At 32.2% G+C, this 20,545-nt stretch overlaps 1 protein-coding gene across 1 annotated transcript; it reads left to right on the top strand.

Annotated features, from left to right (window-relative positions):
- The first annotated feature begins 2,476 nt into the window (after positions 1-2,476).
- Positions 2,477-13,875, top strand: LOC112005451 (ent-kaurenoic acid oxidase 2). The gene is given in 10 exon segments (XM_024037701.2): positions 2,477-2,903; positions 3,841-3,971; positions 3,974-4,139; positions 4,174-4,357; positions 11,643-11,903; positions 12,336-12,429; positions 12,508-12,606; positions 12,692-12,798; positions 12,924-13,045; positions 13,360-13,875. Coding segments are annotated over 10 exon segments (1,509 nt in total). The 5' UTR covers positions 2,477-2,679; the 3' UTR covers positions 13,481-13,875.
- Positions 13,876-20,545: the final 6,670 nt, after the last annotated feature.

Genomic DNA, 20,545 nt, shown 5'->3' with positions numbered 1-20,545 from the left:
TAAATTTATCCCATCAAATCAAACTAATTTTTAGCGAAAATTAAATAATATTATTAAAGTGTTTAACAAAACAATATTACAACAAAAACAAAAATCTCATAATACAAAATCAATGATTCAATAGTATAAAAATTTGTTTATAATAAAGACAAATGAAAATGTTAAAATTGGTACCTTATTTCCAACCTTGCTAGAGAAAAAAAAGAGACAGAAAGCTTTGTTGGGTAGAATAAAATAAGTTGATGATATGTTTGTTTAAATAGTAAGGTTTTAAGGTATGCAAAATTTACAATTTAACCCCTATCAATGTGGGGTGGGGCGGGGCGAGTTAGGTCTAAAAAGTCTAAACACATCTCCACCCCGCCCCGTGGTGCGGGACTAAAATCTTGCCCCATCCCTGCCCCACCACTTTTGCAAGGCAGAAAAAACCCACGTGAAGCAAAGTGGAGAGGGGCGGGTCAAGTGGGGCGGGGCAAACTGTCATTCCTAATATTTGGCAAGGATAAATGTCCCTTCCATACTAAGAAATTTTTTAAAAAGAGTTAAGTCATCTTTACTTTTATACCAATGCTCCATTTATTTCAATGGAAAACTTTATGTATTTATGCATTTGGTAACATTAAAAAAAAAAAAGAAAAAAAAAAGAAAAAAAAAAGACAAAAAGGTCGTGGGTTTCAATTAACTCAACTGATAAAATTTTTTATGGTTGAATAAGAGATCTAGGATTCAATCCTTACTTAGACCAAAAACAGATTGGTGTATTAGTCTGATGATATAGGTTGTAACTCTCTCAAAAAAAAAAAAAAAAACAGAAAAATATCTTTGGTCAATAGAAAAACCCTAATAAATGTCTTATTTTCCATGAGTTGCTTTCTGCAAAAAAAGCTTTTCGAAAACTAGTATGTCTCTCGCGGAGTGTGAGATACTTACAAATAATCTCTTTTCTGAAAATTAAAACATAAAACAAAAATATTATTAAAACATAAAATAAAAATATGAAGCATAAAGAGAGTTAGAGAGAGATTTGGTGACAAAAACATATACTATGAGGTATGAGCTCTTGAAATTTAGGTTAGCTATAGAAATTGGATCTTCTTGCTCGTAATCATTATAAATCCCTAAATCTTTTGTTAATGAAATCCAAACTTTTAATTGAACGAATATGAGGTCACGGTCTTGGATTTCACAATTATGATACAAAGTTTTTCTTGAATTTCTTTTAGATCCATTTTGTTTTACATTTTGTTTTAAAAGTATTTTTCTAATGAAAAAGTGTGAGGGTGGGTTATGACGGTATAATAGAGCTAATCTTGGGTGTGTCGATTAATACTTTTCAAATCACAAGTAGGCAAAGTAAAATCGGCCCAAACCATAAGTAGGTAACATGTAATAATTGCTTTTAATTAAGTAGAAGTCATCATTTGGATTGGAGAAGAAGGAATGCTTAGCACTTCCCCCTCCACATATCCTAATTCCTGAACCCAATGTTACCCTTATTTTCTTCTAATTAGTCAATGTTATTCTTTATGGTCTAAGTGATGAAGTAAAGATGTTTTTCTTATTTACTGGTTTTGGTTCGAATACGAAAGTATTTTGTACAACAAAACCAAGAGTAATCTCGACCGCTAACTTCTTATTGATAACTAACATTGTACATGCTTTGCTAATAAACCTAGTGCAAGTTTAGCATTAATCTTGTGGAAGGTTTCTTGGTCAACTAATGCACATTTAAGGATTAATAAAACTCATTTCTCAAATGAAAAAAAAAAAAAAATGGGATAGACTCATTTGATTAACCATTATACATACTCTTCTAGAAAAACCACTCTTTTATGTACATATATTATGTAAGTGCATGTGCCATGAATGATGTTTGTCGCGGCCGGCAGGTAAGGAGCAGCATCGAAGAACAGCGAGATGGTTTGATTGACTTAAAATACACATCTTTTTGGCTTGTAGTGTTTGGAGAAGGAATAGATTAATGTACTGAAAACAATGGCAATTTAATTTTATTATCTTCTAAATATTCTTTACAAAGTAGAAGGAATATCAAGTCCTTTCAAGACAAAAAAAAAAGGTTCTTGGTCAACTAATGCCTACTTTAAGGAATAGAACCCATTGATTAACTACTATACTCTTCTAGTACAACCAAAATTCAATATCTCTACTTTCTATTTCTTGCATAATCTCTTAAAACAAATTCCAACAGATCAAGAAAAGAATATATATTATATTCAAACGGGTTCTATTCCATTTTTTTAATAAATCTACAAACCTTGTATAAGTGAGGCATTAAACTGCATGTTTTAAGGTTATCAACTAGTAAGCTTATTTTCCTTAAAAAAAAAAAAAAAAAAAAACCCTCTTTAAGTTACAGCAAAAACTCTATTTGATGTACATATAATATTTAAGTGTGTCGTAAAAAAAAAAAAAAAAAAAAAAAATTTAAGTGTGTCATGGCCGCTTGGCAGGTTTGAAGAAGCGACAAATGAAACGACAAACCGCTTAGCATTAGTTTATGTTGAAGCATTGGAATGTGACTCCACTGCACAAGTATCACAAGCTATAATAGACAGACAGGCATAGGCAGAAATGTCACGGGCTTAAAAACTGTGAAGTTTTAGTATTTGGTTTTGTGAGATTCTTAATTGAATCCGCATATTCCGAGAAGAGCTGAAGATGGAGCCGGGTTTTGGATGGATGGTTTTCACAACTTTGGTGGGCGGGCCTGTTGCAATATATTGGTTGCTAAAGAGTGCAAATCAATGGTACTATGCGAGTAGGTTGGGTAGAGAGCAGTATCCACTTCCTCCAGGTGATATGGGGTGGCCTTTGATCGGGAACATGTGGTCCTTCCTATTTGCTTTTAAGTATGGTGACCCTGATTCATTCATATCCAACATGGTTGCCATCTCTCTCTCTCTGAGTTTTTTTTCTTTTTTGCAGTGGAAAAAACTCTTTCACACTCGTTTAGGTTTCACTATTTCACACACATTTACAATTGATGCGAGTATGTCCACAATTGAACACATAAAATTAGATGTGAAATAATGAATGTGTAAAAATCAAAACTTGTTTGTAATTAGTGAGTACTAAAATGATGGAGTAAATGCAGGGCAGTGTCTTCCTTGGTGCAAACCTGTTAATCTACGAGAAAGATGAAAATAACCCATGAGAAGCAAAACAAGCATTAACATGTTGACATGCATGCACAAAATTATGCAAAAATAGCTAGGCATAATCTCAACCTGAGTGGAAGAATTTCACAAATGCAAATATGTTGCCGAGGAATTTTTTTTGGAGAGATTATTTATTTGTTTATTTAAATGAACGTCAACTTTATGGCTGTAAAATTACAGACCATAGGCGATTTTGGTCATGATATTTAATTAGTCGGTCACTGGGATTTCAATTATAAATATTTGATGCTTAAATTTTGGGTCTATTAATTTAGACTTTACATTTTCAGTCAATTTGATCCTTATTGTTTTCAACTTGCAAATTTACAATTAACTTCTTGTCAATTTCCGTTATTGAATTAACGGTAATGGCCGAATTATTGCAAGTTGAAAATAACAAGAATCAAATTAATTACTACTAAATTGATAGTAATCTCAAATGTAGAGACCAAAATAATATTTTTATCTAAATTTAATCATTTAAAATTTTTATTCTAATATTCTAACACTATAGTTGACCATCACGATTAACCACGATGTGGCACAAATAATTAGCAAGGTGTGACCAGTAAAATTTATGATTCCTTGACTAATTCAAATTGCTCATTATTAAGAACGACTATTGTTATCATAATATATATAAATTTTGGTTTGCTTTGGGAATCTGCAGATTTGGTCGCACAGGAATCTACAAGGCTTACATGTTTGGAAGCCCAAGCATCATTGTCACATTGTCCGAAACATGCAAACAAGTGTTGATGGATGATGAAAGATTTCAATCAGGTTGGCCTAAATAACTAATGAATTAATGGGGAGGAAATCATTTTTGGGCTTATCTGGTGAAGAACACAAGCGTCTTCGCAGGCTTACAGCAGCACCAATTAATGGCTACAAGGCACTGTCTATGTACCATGAGTACATCAAGGAAGTTACCATAAATTCATTAGATGAACTTGCTAAGAAAAACAGACCAATTGAGTTCTTTTTTTTTTTGGATGGGACCAATTGAGTTCTTGATTGAGGTCAAGAAGATCACCTTTAAAATTATTATGCACATTTTTTTGGGCAGTGAGGTTGATCCAATGATGACGACTTTGGAGGAGTATGCTAATCTATACAATGGATTAAGAGCCATGGCCATTAACCTGCCTGGATTTTCATTCTATAAGGCACCCAAGGTTAGATCCAATTATATAAATGTTTCTTAATTTCATCAAAGCTCATGTGTCTACCTGTTTTGCCACCGCAATACCATGGGGTGTATTTTTTTTTTTTTTTGGAAATGCTAATGAGTGTGCTTAAGGCACTGGTTAATAATTCATTTTAACTTTTTTTTTTTTATGGGAAATGAAAAAAAAAAAGTAATTAATATTTTGATAGTTTTTTTTGTTTCTCATAAAAGTGATATTAAAACTTTTCTAAAATGAATTATTAACGTTAGCATGACTTTTTTTTTTTCTCTAAATTATGTTTAGGTTTAGGTACCTCATATGGAAACTTTATATACAATTTTGCTACACACATGAAATTTCACATAAATTTTTACACCCTCTCTCACATAGATTGCCACTCATGGCTCACCTTGGGTTTACCACAAACACAACAAAAGAAAGAGGGTGCAAAAATTTCTATCCATACCCATTATATTAGACCTGACTTGATAGTCTGACCTGAACCTCAAAGATAATAACCCAACCCAAACCCAATTTAGATTAAAAATGGGTTGACTCGTGACTTGACTCATTTTTTTAAACGACGTTTTTATTTTATTTTTTTAAATCAGATTTGTTTTATAATTCATACTTTTATTGTTTGCTTTTATATATATATATATATATATTTATATAAACATTGTTTGGTTTATTTTTAGGAGCATATTGTCATTGTATGTATAAATAAAGAAATGATCGCCACACCATTATTTAAAATATATATATATATACATATATATTAAAAGTTAAAAACTAAAACAGTAAAACACTAAGCTATCTAAGATTTGGCAAAGGTTCCTTAGAAGAATAATCTATAAATTTCTATAAAAAATATACTCTAACAAAAAGTGGAACTATTTTCTTCCCCTAATAGGCTAATTGAAAAAATAAGTCTGAATGAGGTTGCAACTTGCAAGTAACTGACCATTCCGGCACAACCATAGGGTCCATACTCCATTCCACCGCACTAATTCATAGTTATAATATCATTAATGAATTTTGAAATTGAATTGTGTAAACTTTAAATATTCACTTTTTAACTAGTTTTTCTAAGTTTTTATGGTGGGTTTGAACCCAAGTGTCGGAATTTGTTAAAAAAAAAAAATGTTCCTTTTTCATTCCAAGTTTTGCGGTTAGAAACTTAGTTTTTTGCTTCTTTTTTCTGGGTAATTATTTGTTGCATAACTTACCAAGGGTCAATTATTATTATTATTATTATTATTTTTAAAATCATGTGAAAAATATAGTCACCCTAACACAACCCAACTCAACCAGTAACCTGATTGACCCAACTCATTTTTAACACAAATAAGAATGACCCAATTTTGACTTGAATCCAATTTAGACTCTAACCCGATTAACCCAACACAAACCTGACCCGGCCTAACCCATTTGCCAGGTATTACCCATTGACTAATTGGCTAATTGCTTTATAAAATTGGTTTATCTTTTGGGTATGTTTGGTTTTTGGGTTTTCAAAAACTTCCTTAAAAAAATTTTAATTTTTTTTAGACTAAACTAAAAGATTTTTTTGGGTGTATTAAATTAAAAATTTATTTAGAAAGATTTATTTGAATTTTTTTTTTTACAATTTTTAGAAAAAAAAAAATTGAAAATTTGTTTGGTAAAAGAATAAAAATTTATTGATATATATCCTACATTGAATGGCAAGGCTGCAAGCCGCATTCGGTCACAATTAGCCACAAGTAACCCAACAATAAAACCCATGTCGCCTCAGGAAAGCCCATTAACAAAATCACTCACTCAGTGAAACACCCACAATCAAGACCCATATAGCCAATTACCACAAAATCCAATTGACAAACCCATTGTACCGACCCAATCAAACCAATAGGTGAAAATTCGTTGTGAAAAATTCAGTGGATACTTTCTGACATTTCTAACAGATACATGTATTTCAAAACTCCCATTTTCTCCATCGAATTAAAAAAAGAAAAAAGAAAAAGAAAAAGAAATAGACAGTAAATTTGGGAGTTATTTGTTAATATTTTTTTTTAGTGAAAAGCCACTTTTAATTTTTATATTTTTAGGCGATTTTCATTTTAGTCCCTACATTTTATTTTTACCGCTTTTAGTCCTTATCCTGAAAAATGCTTCCCATTTTGGTCCATGCCATTACATTAGAAACGGAGAAAGCTGACGTGACAAACGGCAGGAATAAATAATAGTAAATTAATATCCACGTGGCCTAAATTAGTAATAAAAAATGTTTTTTGGCATTAAAAAAATGCCACGTTAGCATCTAAATTAAAAAAAATTAATTTATTAATTAATTAAATAAAAAAATTAAAAACAGAATTAAAAAATAAAAATTACATGAATTGAGATCTAAGTGTGTCTTGAACAAGAACACAAATCCAGATCTAAGAATACAAACCCAAAAATTAAAATCCAAAAATTAAAAATCTCAAAATCACCATTTTCTCAAACCCAAAATATCATCAAATCCTAAAGCCCCATAGTATCAAATCAATCCAAAAATACAACCCAACTAATCCAAACAAAAAAATCTCAAATTCAGAACAGCCCATCAACCACCACGTCTGAAGCAAGCCATGAACCCAGGGACAATCATAGTGACCAAACCCACCAATAAATCACAAACCAAACCACAAATGAAGAACCAAACCACGAAGCAAGCCACACACCAAACCCAGATCAGAACCACCTATTTTTCCCAAACACAAAGCAGGTGGTACTAAAGAGAAAGTTTTGGAGAGAGAGACAGAGAGAGAAATAGAAGAGTCTAGAGTTGCCAGAAAATGCTTAGCCAAAGCTCCGAACTCCGGCGTGTGAGTCAATGCGGTGGAGATTAGTATTTATTTATAACAAAATAAATAAAGTTAATTTGGAAGTGGGTTTATGGTTTTGTGAGCCAGAACAAAAAATGCGTGAAGCACTACTATATGATGAGCCGAATGACGTCGTATCCACCACCACGAAGAAGAAGAAATCCAACAAAGTGATATTAACAGTCGTGCGTAGTCGATCCCAAGTTGGTAGCACACGAAGGGCAATGCCAACAACCTTAACTAGCTCACCTTCGCTAATCGCCGCCGTAAACGTGGGTGTAATTGTGGCGAAGAAGCCACTCGCGAACAGAGATCCATACATCGGGGGTTTGTCAGGGAACGCGCCGCACGGATCGGGGAAGTACTTGTGGACGGATGGGTGCATGGCCACCGAATCTGGGTTTCTTTTAAAATGAGATGGGTTGTTTTGAGTTTGAGATTTTTTTTTGTTTGGATTGGTTGTATTGTATTTTTGAATTAATTTGATACTATGAGGCTTTAGGATTTGATGATATTGCTGCGTTTGAGAAAATTTTGAGATAATTGTGATTTTGAGATTTTTAATTTTTGGATTTTAATTTTTGGGTTTGTGTTCTTGTTTAAGACACACTTAGATCTCAATTCATGTAATTTTTAGTTTTTAATTCTGTTTTTAATTTTTTTTATTTAGTTAAAATTAATAATTTTTTTAAAAAATTTAGATGTTGACGTGGCATTTTTTAATGCCAAAAAACATTTTTTATTATTAATTTAGATCATGTGGACATTAATTTACTATTATTTATTCCTGCCGTTTGCCACATCAGTTTTCTCTATTTCTAATGTAATGGTAGGAACCAAAACGGGAAGCATTTTTCAGGGTAGGGACTAAAAGTGGTAAAAATAAAATATAGAAACTAAAATGAGAATTGCCTGAAAATATAAGAACTAAAAGTGGCTTTTGCCTACTTTTTTTTAATAGTGCTCATTGTATTTTGTTTTTCAAGGGATGGAAACAGGTTTTAAAGGTGAATCATCAAAATAGTAATAAAATAAAAAAGATTAAACAACCAAAAGAACTTCTCTAGCTATTTGAAAATTCAATATAAGCGTGATGATTCTTGTAACTTAATTGATGGCTAGCTTCTCGTGCTCTCAACGAAAACGCTTAGGTATTAATTCATCATTGTCAATTTGTTTTTTGTTTTTTGTTTTTTTTTTTTTTTTTTTTTTTGAACCCAAGTGTTGGAATTTGTTAAAAAAAAATGTTCCTTTTTCATTCCAAGTTTGGCGGTTAGAAACTTAGGTTTTTTGCTTCTTTTTTCTGGGTAATTATTTGTTGCATAACTTACCAAGGGTCAATTATTATTATTATTATTATTATTATTTTTAAAATCATGTGAAAAATATGGTCACTCTAACACAACTCAACCCAACCAGTAACCTGATTGATCCAACTCATTTTTGACACAAATAAGAATGACCCAATTTTGACTTGAATCCAATTTAGACTCGAACCCGATTAACCCAACACAAACCTGACCCGGCCTAACCCATTTGCCAGGTATTACCCATTGACTAATTGGGTAATTGCTTTATAAAATTGGTTTATCTTTTGGGGTATGTTTGGTTTTTGGGTTTTCAAAAACTTCCTTAAAAAAATTTTAATTTTTTTTAGACTAAACTAAAAGATTTTTTTTGGGTGTATTAAATTAAAAATGTATTTAGAAAGATTTATTTGAATTTTTTTTTACAATTTTTAGAAAAAAAAATTGAAAATTTGTTTGGTAAAAGAATAAAAATTTATTGATATATATCCTACATTGAATGGCAAGGCTGCAAGCCGCATTCGGTCACAATTAGCCACAAGTAGCCCAACAAAAAAACCCATGTCGCCTCAGGAAAGCCCATTAACAAAATCTAATAACTCACTCAGTGAAACACCCACAATCAAGACCCATATAGCCAATTACCACAAAATCCAATTGACAAACCCATTGTACCGACCCAATCAAACCAATAGGTGAAAATTCGTTGTGAAAAATTCAGTGGATACTTTCTGACATTTCTAGCAGATACATGTATTTCAAAACTCCCATTTTCTCTATCGAATTAAAAAAAGAAAAAAGAAAAAGAAAAAGAAATAGACAGTAAATTTGGGAGTTATTTGTTAATACTTTTTTTAGTGAAAAGCCACTTTTAATCTTTATATTTTCAGGCGATTTTCATTTTAGTTCATACATTTTATTTTTACCGCTTTTAGTCCTTATCTTGAAAAATGCTTCCCATTTTGGTCCATGCCATTACATTAGAAACGGAGAAAGCTGACGTGACAAACGGCAGGAATAAATAATAGTAAATTAATGTCCACGTGGCCTAAATTAGTAATAAAAAATGTTTTTTGGCATTAAAAAAATGCCACGTCAGCATCTAAATTAAAAAAATTAATTTATTAATTAACTAAATAAAAAAATTAAAAACAGAATTAAAAACTAAAAATTACATGAATTGAGATCTAAGTGTGTCTTGAATAAGAACACAAATCCAGATCTAAGAATACAAACCCAAAAATTAAAATCCAAAAATTAAAAATCTCAAAATCACCATTTTCTCAAACCCAAATATCATCAAATCCTAAAGCCCCATAGTATCAAATCAATCCAAAAATACAACCCAACTAATCCAAACAAAAAAATCTCAAATTCAGAACAGCCCATCAACCACCACGTCTGAAGCAAGCCATGAACCCAGGGACAATCATAGTGACCAAACCCACCAATAAATCACAAACCAAACCACAAATGAAGAACCAAACCACGAAGCAAGCCACACACCAAACCCAGATCAGAACCACCTATTTTTCCCAAACACAAAGCAGGTGGTACTAAAGAGAAAGTTTTGGAGAGAGAGAGAGAGAGAGAAAATAGAAGAGTCTAGAGTTGCCAGAAAATGCTTAGCCAAAGCTCCGAACTCCAGCGTGTGAGTCAATGCGGTGGAGATTAGTATTTATTTATAACAAAATAAATAAAGTTAATTTGGAAGTGGGTTTATGGTTTTGTGAGCCAGAACAAAAAATGCGTGAAGCACTACTATATGATGAGCCGAATGACGTCGTATCCACCACCACGAAGAAGAAGAAATCTAACAAAGTGATATTAACAGTCGTGCGTAGTCGATCCCAAGTTGGTAGCACACAAAGGGCAATGCCAACAACCTTAACTAGCTCACCTTCGCTAATCGCCGCCGTAAACGTGGGCGTAACTGTGGCGAAGAAGCCACTCGCGAACAGAGATCCATACATCGGGGTTTGTCAGGGAACGCGCCGCACGGATCGGGGAAGTACTTGTGGACGGATGGGTGCATGGCCACCGAATCTGGGTTTGCTTAAGGTGGGTTTGCTGGGTTTCTTTTAAAATAAGATGGGTTGTTTTAAGTTTGAGATTTTTTTTTTTTGTTTGGATTGGTTGTATTGTATTTTTGAATTAATTTGATATTATGAGGCTTTAGGATTTGATGATATTGCTGGGTTTGAGAAAATTGTGATTTTGAGATTTTTAATTTTTGGATTTTAATTTTTGGGTTTGTGTTCTTATTTAAAACACACTTAGATCTCAATTCATGTAATTTTTAGTTTTTAATTCTGTTTTTAATTTTTTTTTATTTAGTTAAAATTAATAATTTTTTTTTTAAATTTAGATGTTGACGTGGCATTTTTTAATGTCAAAAAATATTTTTATTATTAATTTAGACCATGTGGACATTAATTTATTATTATTTATTCCTGCCGTTTGTCACATCAGTTTTCTCTATTTCTGATGTAATGGTAGGGACCAAAACGGGAAGCATTTTTCAGGGTAGGGACTAAAAGCGGTAAAAATAAAATATAGAAACTAAAATGAGAATTGTCTAAAAATGTAAGAACTAAAAGTGGCTTTTGCCTACTTTTTTTTAATAGTGCTCATTGTATTTTGTTTTTCAAGGGATGGAAACAGGTTTAAAGGTGAATCATCAAAATAATAATAAAATAAAAAAGATTAAACAACCAAAAGAACTTCTCTAGCTATTTGAAAATTCAATATAAGCGTGATGATTCTTGTAACTTAATTGATGGCTAGCTTCTCGTGCTCTCAACGAAAATGCTTAGGTTTTAATTCATCATTGTCAATTTGTTTTTTGTTTTTTGTTTTTTTTTTTTTTTTTTTAATTCATCATTGTCAATTTGTTTTTTGTTTTTTTTTTTTTTTTTTTTTTTTCGTTTTTGTTTTTGTTTTTGTTTTAGGGTTCATGTTGACATCTAGGGACTTCTGTGTAATTTAAGCAAAACTCCTCCCACAATTATTGTTTTATTTTTATTCAATATATATAAGAGAAGCGTATTGATCACCATAGTTATTTTACTTGCATAAGAGTAACTTTGTTTTTTAAACTGATCCACTGAATAATGATGTTTCATGCATCAGGCTCGGAAAAAGCTGGCAAAGATCCTTCAAGCTGTTGTTGATGGAAGAAGGGCAAGAAAAAGTAGCAATCTTTCAGAGACACAGAAGGATATGATGGACTTATTAATGGATGTTGAAGAGAATGGCAGAAAATTGGACGATGAGAAGATCATAGACATAATCCTTACGTACTTGAATGCTGGCCATGAATCTTCAGCCCATGCCACAATGTGGGCAACCCTCTTTTTACAACAACATCCAGAATGTCTCCAAAAAGCTAAGGTGGGTTGGACAGAACTTCTTGATTATTGGAAAAATTTGCATAATCTGTAATTTTTTTTTAGATTTGCATTTTGCAGGGTTAAGAGACTATAGGTTCACATTTTCTCTCATTCCATTAACAACACTAGCTAATGCATGCGTTTCGTGATATACATACACCGCTTTGCATGGAAATAACCAATGCATATAACCCTAAAATTCTCTAAACATCTAAGGGCTCATTGTATCATTATTATTATATTTTTTTAACGCAGGGCTTGTTGTACATAAATTAGATTATCTAATTTTGTTATGCTGCTATTGTGTGTTAAGGTAATTTAATGGTTTGTCAACGAGATAACACGTAAATTCAGTAGCGTTAATAATATGCATGCATATGTGTACTATTGTTGAGATCTTGAAGGCTTTTTTTGATAAACCTGAACTTTTCAGAGAGGGCAAGAGGAGATTATTAGAGGAAGACCACCAACAGAGAAAGGATTGATCTATAAAGAAATTAAACAAATGGAATATCTTTCCAAGATATGTTTCTAATAAAACAGGTTTGCTTATTATCCAATTTATGTGTTATACATTTAGGCAAAAATTATTCTAAGTAAGCAAGTTCTATCTTTGGATTCAAAGGTTATTGACGAGACGTTGCGGGCAGTTACTATTTCATTGTTTACTTGTCGTGAGGCAAAAACTGATGTTAGCATCAATGGTTAGTACTCATTCAATTACCTTCATTTTCTCTAATTCGTTTGTTTCTTATATTATAATTCATTAAGAATTACCATTTATTGCAGGTTATACAATACCACAAGGATGGAAAGTGTTAGTTTGGTTTAGGGGAGTTCACATGGATCCAGAAAATTATCCGAACCCCAAAGACTTTAATCCTTCGAGATGGGAAGTAAGATTATAAGTCTTTTTTTTTATTTATTTTATTATTATTATTATTATTTTCTTAAGCAACGCATATATAATTTACTTTACTGGGCAGTGGGCACAGTTATACATTTGTTATATGAAATGCAGGAGAATAAACACAAAGCTGGAACTTTTTTTCCCTTTGGAAGAGGGACTAGGCTATGGCCCGGAAGTGATTTGGCAAAACTTGAAATTTATACTTTTCTTCATTATTTTCTCCTTGATTACGAGTGACTTCCTTTGGTTTTTTCTTTTTATTTTCAATTTTTTAATTAATATTTTATGATTTTAAGAGAATTTGAAGTCTGAAAAATTCAAAGCCACCAAACCTTTAGTGTCTCTTGTATTATTAGTGTGTCTGAATCAAATCAAGGCCCATCTAAGTTTGGGTTGATAGAACCTATATTTGTTAACCTAATTTGGATTCCTTTTGCATGCATAAAAAATTAAAATGCTTTAATATATATCTTTGTGTGGCACCAAAATTCTACCTTCCTACTTAATGCAGCTCCAAATGATTTACTTTAAACCCTTTGATGTGCAGACTTGAACCACTAAACCCGGGAACTGCCGTGACATACTTACCTCATTCAACGCCTGGAGACAATTGTCTTGCGAAAATCAAGAAGCTCTCATCATCATCATCATCTTACAGAAAAGTCTAGCTAGTGTTCTATCTTGATGCTCTCATTGCTGCCAATAAACATATCTCAAGTTATCATTGTACGTTTATTTTAGGCAACAAAAACATACAATATGGGGAAGGTTAGCTAGTGTTAGTGTTCTATCTTGATGCTCTCATTGTTGCCAATCCTTCATGCCCTTTTTTACATTTTAGGTACTCAAATAAGTTTATATTTAGCGTAGCTGCAAAAGGCATTATGGTTTATTACTATTGCCCTTCTTTTCTTGCTTTATCACTATCAATATTGGGTTTCGGTCTGCCTCCGGAATAGCGAATAGTGATGCATTTGTTTATTTATTTTTGTTATGATTGGTTTTGATAATGCCTCATTTTAAAGGGCTTTGTCAAACAAGCCTTGACATACAAATGAATAAATGTCTCGAACAATGAAAAGAAGGGGAATTTTATTTCTATTTAAAAAGATTGAATCATTACAAATTTACAATGTGAATCTATGAGCATCCTCAATCGAACTCCAAGTGAACAACAGAGAATTAAACACTAAATGTGAAATGTTCCTGTTTTTTATGTTACGCCTACTCCTAAATCCCAGAAATAAAATAACTGAAAAAGATAGATTAGAGAACTCAGATTACTTTTCAATTAAATTCCCTCGATCATATTTATAAGGCTTTCTCCAAAGCCTTGAGAATAGTTAATTCCTTCATACTTGCTTCTTGCTCCCAAAGTTGTGGAAATTCTCCAACTATCATTAATTTTAAATTTCTCTAGCCATCTGAGTTTATCTTCTTCACTACCTAATATACACAAAGTAAAAATAAACTTACTTATTTCTTATCTAACGTATAATTTCAAGCCTAGTGCTCTACCCCTTTTTTTTTTTTTTTTTTTTCTTTTTTTTTTTTTTTTTTTTTCTGATTCTTTCCTGCGGTAATTCTTCAACGGATCAGTGTTTGCTTTGATACCAAAACTGACGTAGGACAACCACAAAAACAATAGAATAAGAGATAAAACCCTAGGAGTCAGCACCTAGGGGTTGCTTAGAGTCAGCACCAAGCAAACTGGAGTCGGCACCAGTAAAAGAGAACACACGTTTTTTTTAATAATCATCAAAACTGTCTTACAATAATCCCAAAAAGTGTTTAAATAGCTAACATAAAGAAACCCTAAAGAAACCCTAATTATTAAATATTTGGGCTTGCTGAGACTCAAGCCCAATGACTAATAGGCCCTAGCCATAAGGCCACAGGTTGGGCCTTCTTCTTTCTCCTATACGTGCGTGTAATTGGGGGCTTGTATCTTGTGTCCGCATCAAATTCTCCAACTATCATTAATTTTAAATTTCTCTAGCCATCTGAGTTTATCTTCTTCACTACCTAATATACACAAAGTAAAAATAAACTTACTTATTTCTTATCTAACGTATAATTTCAAGCCTAGTGCTCTACCCCTTTATCGTATTTTCGAGTAAAATATTTTTATATTGGTAAGAGGGTGTGTATCTCGTGTATACTCCTTGCATGCACAGGAAAATATTTGTGGGAGGTAAGTAATGTGAAGTGTGTATGGATTTACCACCAATAAGTGATATTCTAAGGAGTGAGTGGTAACATAAGTTTAATTTGAATTTATTATCAATCTTAGGTCATAAGTATTTCAGGGTCTTCTAATAAGCTACCTGTGGATAAAATCAAGTTGCAAACCGAAAAAGTGAGTTTAGGGATTTAATTAAGCATGGGGAAGGTGCGTCAAGCACCCCATAACAGTCTTCGAATAATGGTACATCAATTTAACTATCCGCTGGTATATATAGTCCACTTAATACCTAATAAATCAGTTGCTGCTAGTTTTGAGTTCAAGGTAAATGTCCCAAAGTGTGTCAAGATGAATTGCATATGCTTGTGGCCATGCCTCTTTCACAAGCCATATAAGTTTAGTCAAGGTGTCTTGCCCACAGGTGCTACAGCCACATATATATGTTCAGTCATCCATCACTACAAAATATTTTATTATTTTAAAGAAACTGTTAAAAAAAAAGTACTAAAAACCATTTAAAAAAAAGTATTTTTAATAGTTGAAGCCGTTGAAAAATGTCACTATAAACTATGTTGAGAATATTAATTTTTCTAAAGTCTAGATGACCGTTAAAAAATCATTCCACTTTTATCATCGGTTACTAAATATCGAAGTATTATTAAAAATTGTTGAACATATATATACACATAAATGTAGAGTATAATATACTTATTACCTTTATGTACATGCACTCAACAAATGGTAAAGGTTGTGTTGAGATAAATTTCTATAGTTTGTAACCGTTGAAATAAGTATTTGCTTTTTAAATAAAATAAAATTTGGATTGCTTTTTTACATTGATCAAAATTTAATAACCTGATGCAAAATATAAATATAAATACAATTGTGCAATTTCAAATTGAATTCCCTTCTCATATAACACAAAACATAAGTATCAAAATGAATTACATGTCAATACAGAATCGCAAAACATATATGTCAAAGGACGGCATGTCTCCCAAGTATTTAAATAGTTCCAAATTTTCAAAATGACTAATTAAAAGGAAAAAAAAATACAACACCAGTCTAATTCTAATATGCGTCCTACTTCTCAACTTGCATTAATACCGTCTAATATATTTTTCAAAAATGATTTTTACAACATGTGCAGCTAAAGACTCTTTTAAGTTGCAAATCTAGCTTAGAGAGTTCACTCCCAAACAAAGGTTGAAGTAGCACAATAATATCCAAAAGAATGAAGGAAAAATGAATTTACTTTGTGTAAGGGTGGGGGACATTGATCTTGAGCCAAGCACCTGAATGAATAGTTACTCGTCTTAACAAAGTGGCAGAACAATTTCCCAATTTCCAGGAATCCAATCTTATCCTTTCCATCAAATAAGGCCTTGAGCTTCTTATCACAGTAGTTCATTGGTTTGACAATTTAACCTTCGTTTGGGTTCGATTCTAATAACTATGTCTCTAGGAATTGTGTGTTTGCAGTTGGCTTACAACTGCTTGTCTGGAGCAACAGACTTTTAACCGGATTGGCACCCACCTATGCTTAGTCCTCATGTCATGCATGAATTCAGCACCCCCCTCAAAATAGATAAATAAATAAAACTTGTCCTGCAAGGAAGTTAAGTTCTTTTTCTAATATTATCATCCATTCAAATATTTAAAAAAATTTGGCCAATTTGTCCAAACCTTATGTGAGACATGTGAGTGATTTGTTTAAAAAATACATTGACCCATACCAAATGTCGGTAGAACCGAACCACAATCACATCCATAGTCGGAACCATAGTTGTTTACACTATTGTTATTTCAATAACAATGGTAGAACTTAGAAGACTACTACCCACCATTGACGCAATGTTTATTCTATAAGTATAAGTTTTTGTGGAGTGTAAGGGTGCAAGAACACAAGGGCTGGAGTTTAAGTCTCTAAGAGGAAGCTTCCACACATATATGTAGATTATGTTAGAGTAGAATTTCTATCTTGCATTAAAAAAAATTGTAGAACTTAGAAGAGAGGTTAATTTTAAACTTTTTAATACCCCACTTGTCTCTTCAAACATCAAGTGTCTCACCCGATTCCAATAAGTTTCTGAATTTTTTGATCACAATATACCTCCTGTCTCCTTTCATTCTTTTACCAAAACTTTGTATTTATCTTTGAATCCTTTTTTCAAAAAAAAAAAAAAAAAAACTTTGAATCTTCTTTGATAAATAAATAAACAATATCAATATTATTGAGAGCACCGTCAAAATAATGAGCAAAGTCCATTCCATTGTCATTCTTCCTTTCTTTTCTTTCTCTCATCGGACCTACAGCCACCATTGCTTTCTGCACTTGCTTGGTTTCTCTTATTACAGTTGCTTTTTCGTTTGTTCTCTTGAGGCAGACAAGTTGCCTTGTCGTTTGACATTTGACAATAGTTGAAGACACAACAAGATACACAGTTTCACTCAAAATTCGACACATTTGTTACGATTTGCCAACACTAAAACAAATGCACCTAACAATCATGTCATGTTATGACAAATCAGATTTTTATCATCCCATGCTTCATTCATTCAAATTAGATTTTTTTTTGCCATGACTATCATAAATTCATAATGACATGTTCAAACCCTAATCTAGAAGATACATAATCATCATTTAATTCAGCCTATGTAATCAAACAGCATCATGATAATGCAAAAAATTTAAACAAAGATTTAATGAAGAAATTTACTATAGTAGATTAAAGTTAGGGTTTAGTTTTTATACTTGCATGCAAAAAAATCAACTAGTCCTCTTTCCAATTTGCGAAAGGAACATGAAGGTAAAATCCTCTAAAGACTTAGTGGCACTAGGGTGTTTGACATGCATATAGCCTATATGATATAGGTGACCCAACCTCTTTTCAGTTCCCAAGCAGAATAGGAAGTTAAAGACCTCTAAAAGCATAATGGCCATGGCATTAGGGTGTTCAACCTTCACATAGGTAACTCAGTCTCTTTCTAGTTCCTGAGCGAAATAGGAAGATAAGACTTCTAAAGACTTAGTGGTACTGGGGTGTTCGTCCTGCACATAGATTACCCGAGCTCTTTCAAATTCCCAAGTGGAAGGTAAAGACCTCTAAAGACTTAGTAGCACTAGTGTTCGACCTACACTAATGCAACTCAATCTCTTTCTAGTTCCTAAGTAAAACATGAAATTTCTAAAACTTAATGGTGTTCGACCTGGACATAGGTAACCCAACCTCTATCTACTTCCCGATCGGGACAGGAAATAAAAGTCCTTTAGAGATACTAGCACCAAGGCGATTTAAAGTATGCCGCAAAAACATAAATTTCACTCACAAAATTACCCCTATATTGTTCAAAATTATAATTTTCTATAGTAAATTAAAGTTAGGGTTTAGTTTTTATACTTGCATGCAAAAAAATCAACTAGTCCTCTTTCCAATTTGCGAAAGGAACATGTAGGTAAAATCCTCTAAAGACTTAGTGGCACTAGGGTGTTTGACATGCATATAGCCTATATGATATAGGTGACCCAACCTCTTTTCAGTTCCCAAGCAGAATAGGAAGTTAAAGACCTCTAAAAGCATAATGGCCATGGCATTAGGGTGTTCAACCTTCACATAGGTAACTCAGTCTCTTTCTAGTTCCTGAGCGAAATAGGAAGATAAGACTTCTAAAGACTTAGTGGCACTGGGGTGTTCGTCCTGCACATAGATTACCCGAGCTCTTTCAAATTCCCAAGTGGAAGGTAAAGACCTCTAAAGAGACTTAGTAGCACTAGTGTTCGACCTACACTAATGCAACTCAATCTCTTTCTAGTTCCTAAGTAAAACATGAAATTTCTAAAACTTAATGGTGTTCGACCTGGACATAGGTAACCCAACCTCTATCTACTTCCCGATCGGGACAGGAAATAAAAGTCCTTTAGAGATACTAGCACCAAGGCGATTTAAAGTATGCCGCAAAAACATAAATTTCACTCACAAAATTACCCCTATATTGTTCAAAATTATAATTTTGCCCCTCAATTTCACAAAATTACAATTTTACCTACACTTTCCAAAATTATCGTTTTATAACCACATGTAGCCAAAATTATAATTTTACATCTCAAATTCACAAAATTACCATTTCCCCCCACCAAAATCTCTTAAATTATAATTCTACCCATGATTTCATAAAAATTGCAAATTTAACCCTTACAACACTTATTTCATGCCACCAAACATACAATAAACATACCAACCGACACAATCACAATGCCATATCCACCAAGGACGAAAGCTAGGATTTTAGTTTTTTCTTTAGGGGGTGAGGGGGCAAAGTATGAACCAAATTTTTTTTTTTTAAATTATAAAAATGCTAAGATTTAAGACTAAACATAGTATTAAAAATAAAATTATTATCCATTCAATATTAATAATATTAAAGAAAAAAAAAACTAGTTTTCATTCAATATTAACAATATTTAAACGAAAGAAAAAAAAATCTCAAATATTTTAAATCAGTCTTTTATCCAAATAGAATTCAACATTCTTTTAAATCCAAAAATAATTAGTAATTTTCTACTGATTAAGGAATTTTATTTATTTATTTATTTAAGAATGTTAGAAGCATAAAAGTGATAAAACACACAAAATATAGAAAATAATTTTTTTAACAACATTTATGTGTTAACAAGTTTTTTATTTGGAGAAAGATTACAAGTTGTGATTTAGTTGACCTTCTATTAAATTTATTTAGATTAATTTATTTTTATGAAGGTAAAGCCACAATCTATAAACATTTAGTAAAAAAATAATTGTGGGGGCTACTTTGGGTCAGGAGGACCCATGGGCTCCTTGGTCTTCGCTGTTTTGAGAATCATGACATCATTATATTACAAAGTCGACTCATATCCTTTTGAACTTGGTTTACAATCATTGGACTTAGCTTGGCTACTTGTATCGACAAAAAAGTCTCATTTTATGTGGAATTTTTGTCATGTATGTAACAACCTTATGATTTTATGATAAAACAATTATGTTGAGATGCATACGAATACGATAACAAGCATGAAAAGTCATTCTTTGAAATATATATATATATATGATAAACATGAACAATCTTTATTCTACATCCTTGAAAAAACCCTTGATCATATTGACAAACATTTGATGAAAATAATGATAAATCATCTTTTAAATTTCTTTGTCCATTTGGATGAAGAGATGCCAATAGGCCAAGCTCTTATTCCATCATCTTGCTTGAGGTGAGTGAGTTTTATTTTTTTAGGTCAACATAGAAGAAGAGGTCTAATGGGAAGATCAGTTGTTGGCAAGTCGCAAGTGCAACACGAGTTATGAGGTTTGGTGAGAACTCATGTATCCTACAGTCCAGATAGATCATAGATAGTTGCAAATTTAAAATTTGATAAAATTATATTATACTGCCGTCGATATAGATAATTTATTTATTGCACGATTTGAAAGTCGATGTAACGTGTAGGATAAGGGTGATTTCATTTTTTTTTTTTCTTTGATAAGGTTTGACTTTGAATAAGTTCATTATTAGT

Source organism: Quercus suber, unplaced genomic scaffold, assembly GCF_002906115.3.
Source record: "Quercus suber isolate HL8 unplaced genomic scaffold, Cork oak 2.0 scaffold_120, whole genome shotgun sequence".
NCBI classification, from domain to species: Eukaryota; Viridiplantae; Streptophyta; class Magnoliopsida; order Fagales; family Fagaceae; genus Quercus; species Quercus suber.
Note: the sequence above shows the minus strand (reverse complement) of the source record. Positions and strands in the feature narration are given on the sequence as shown.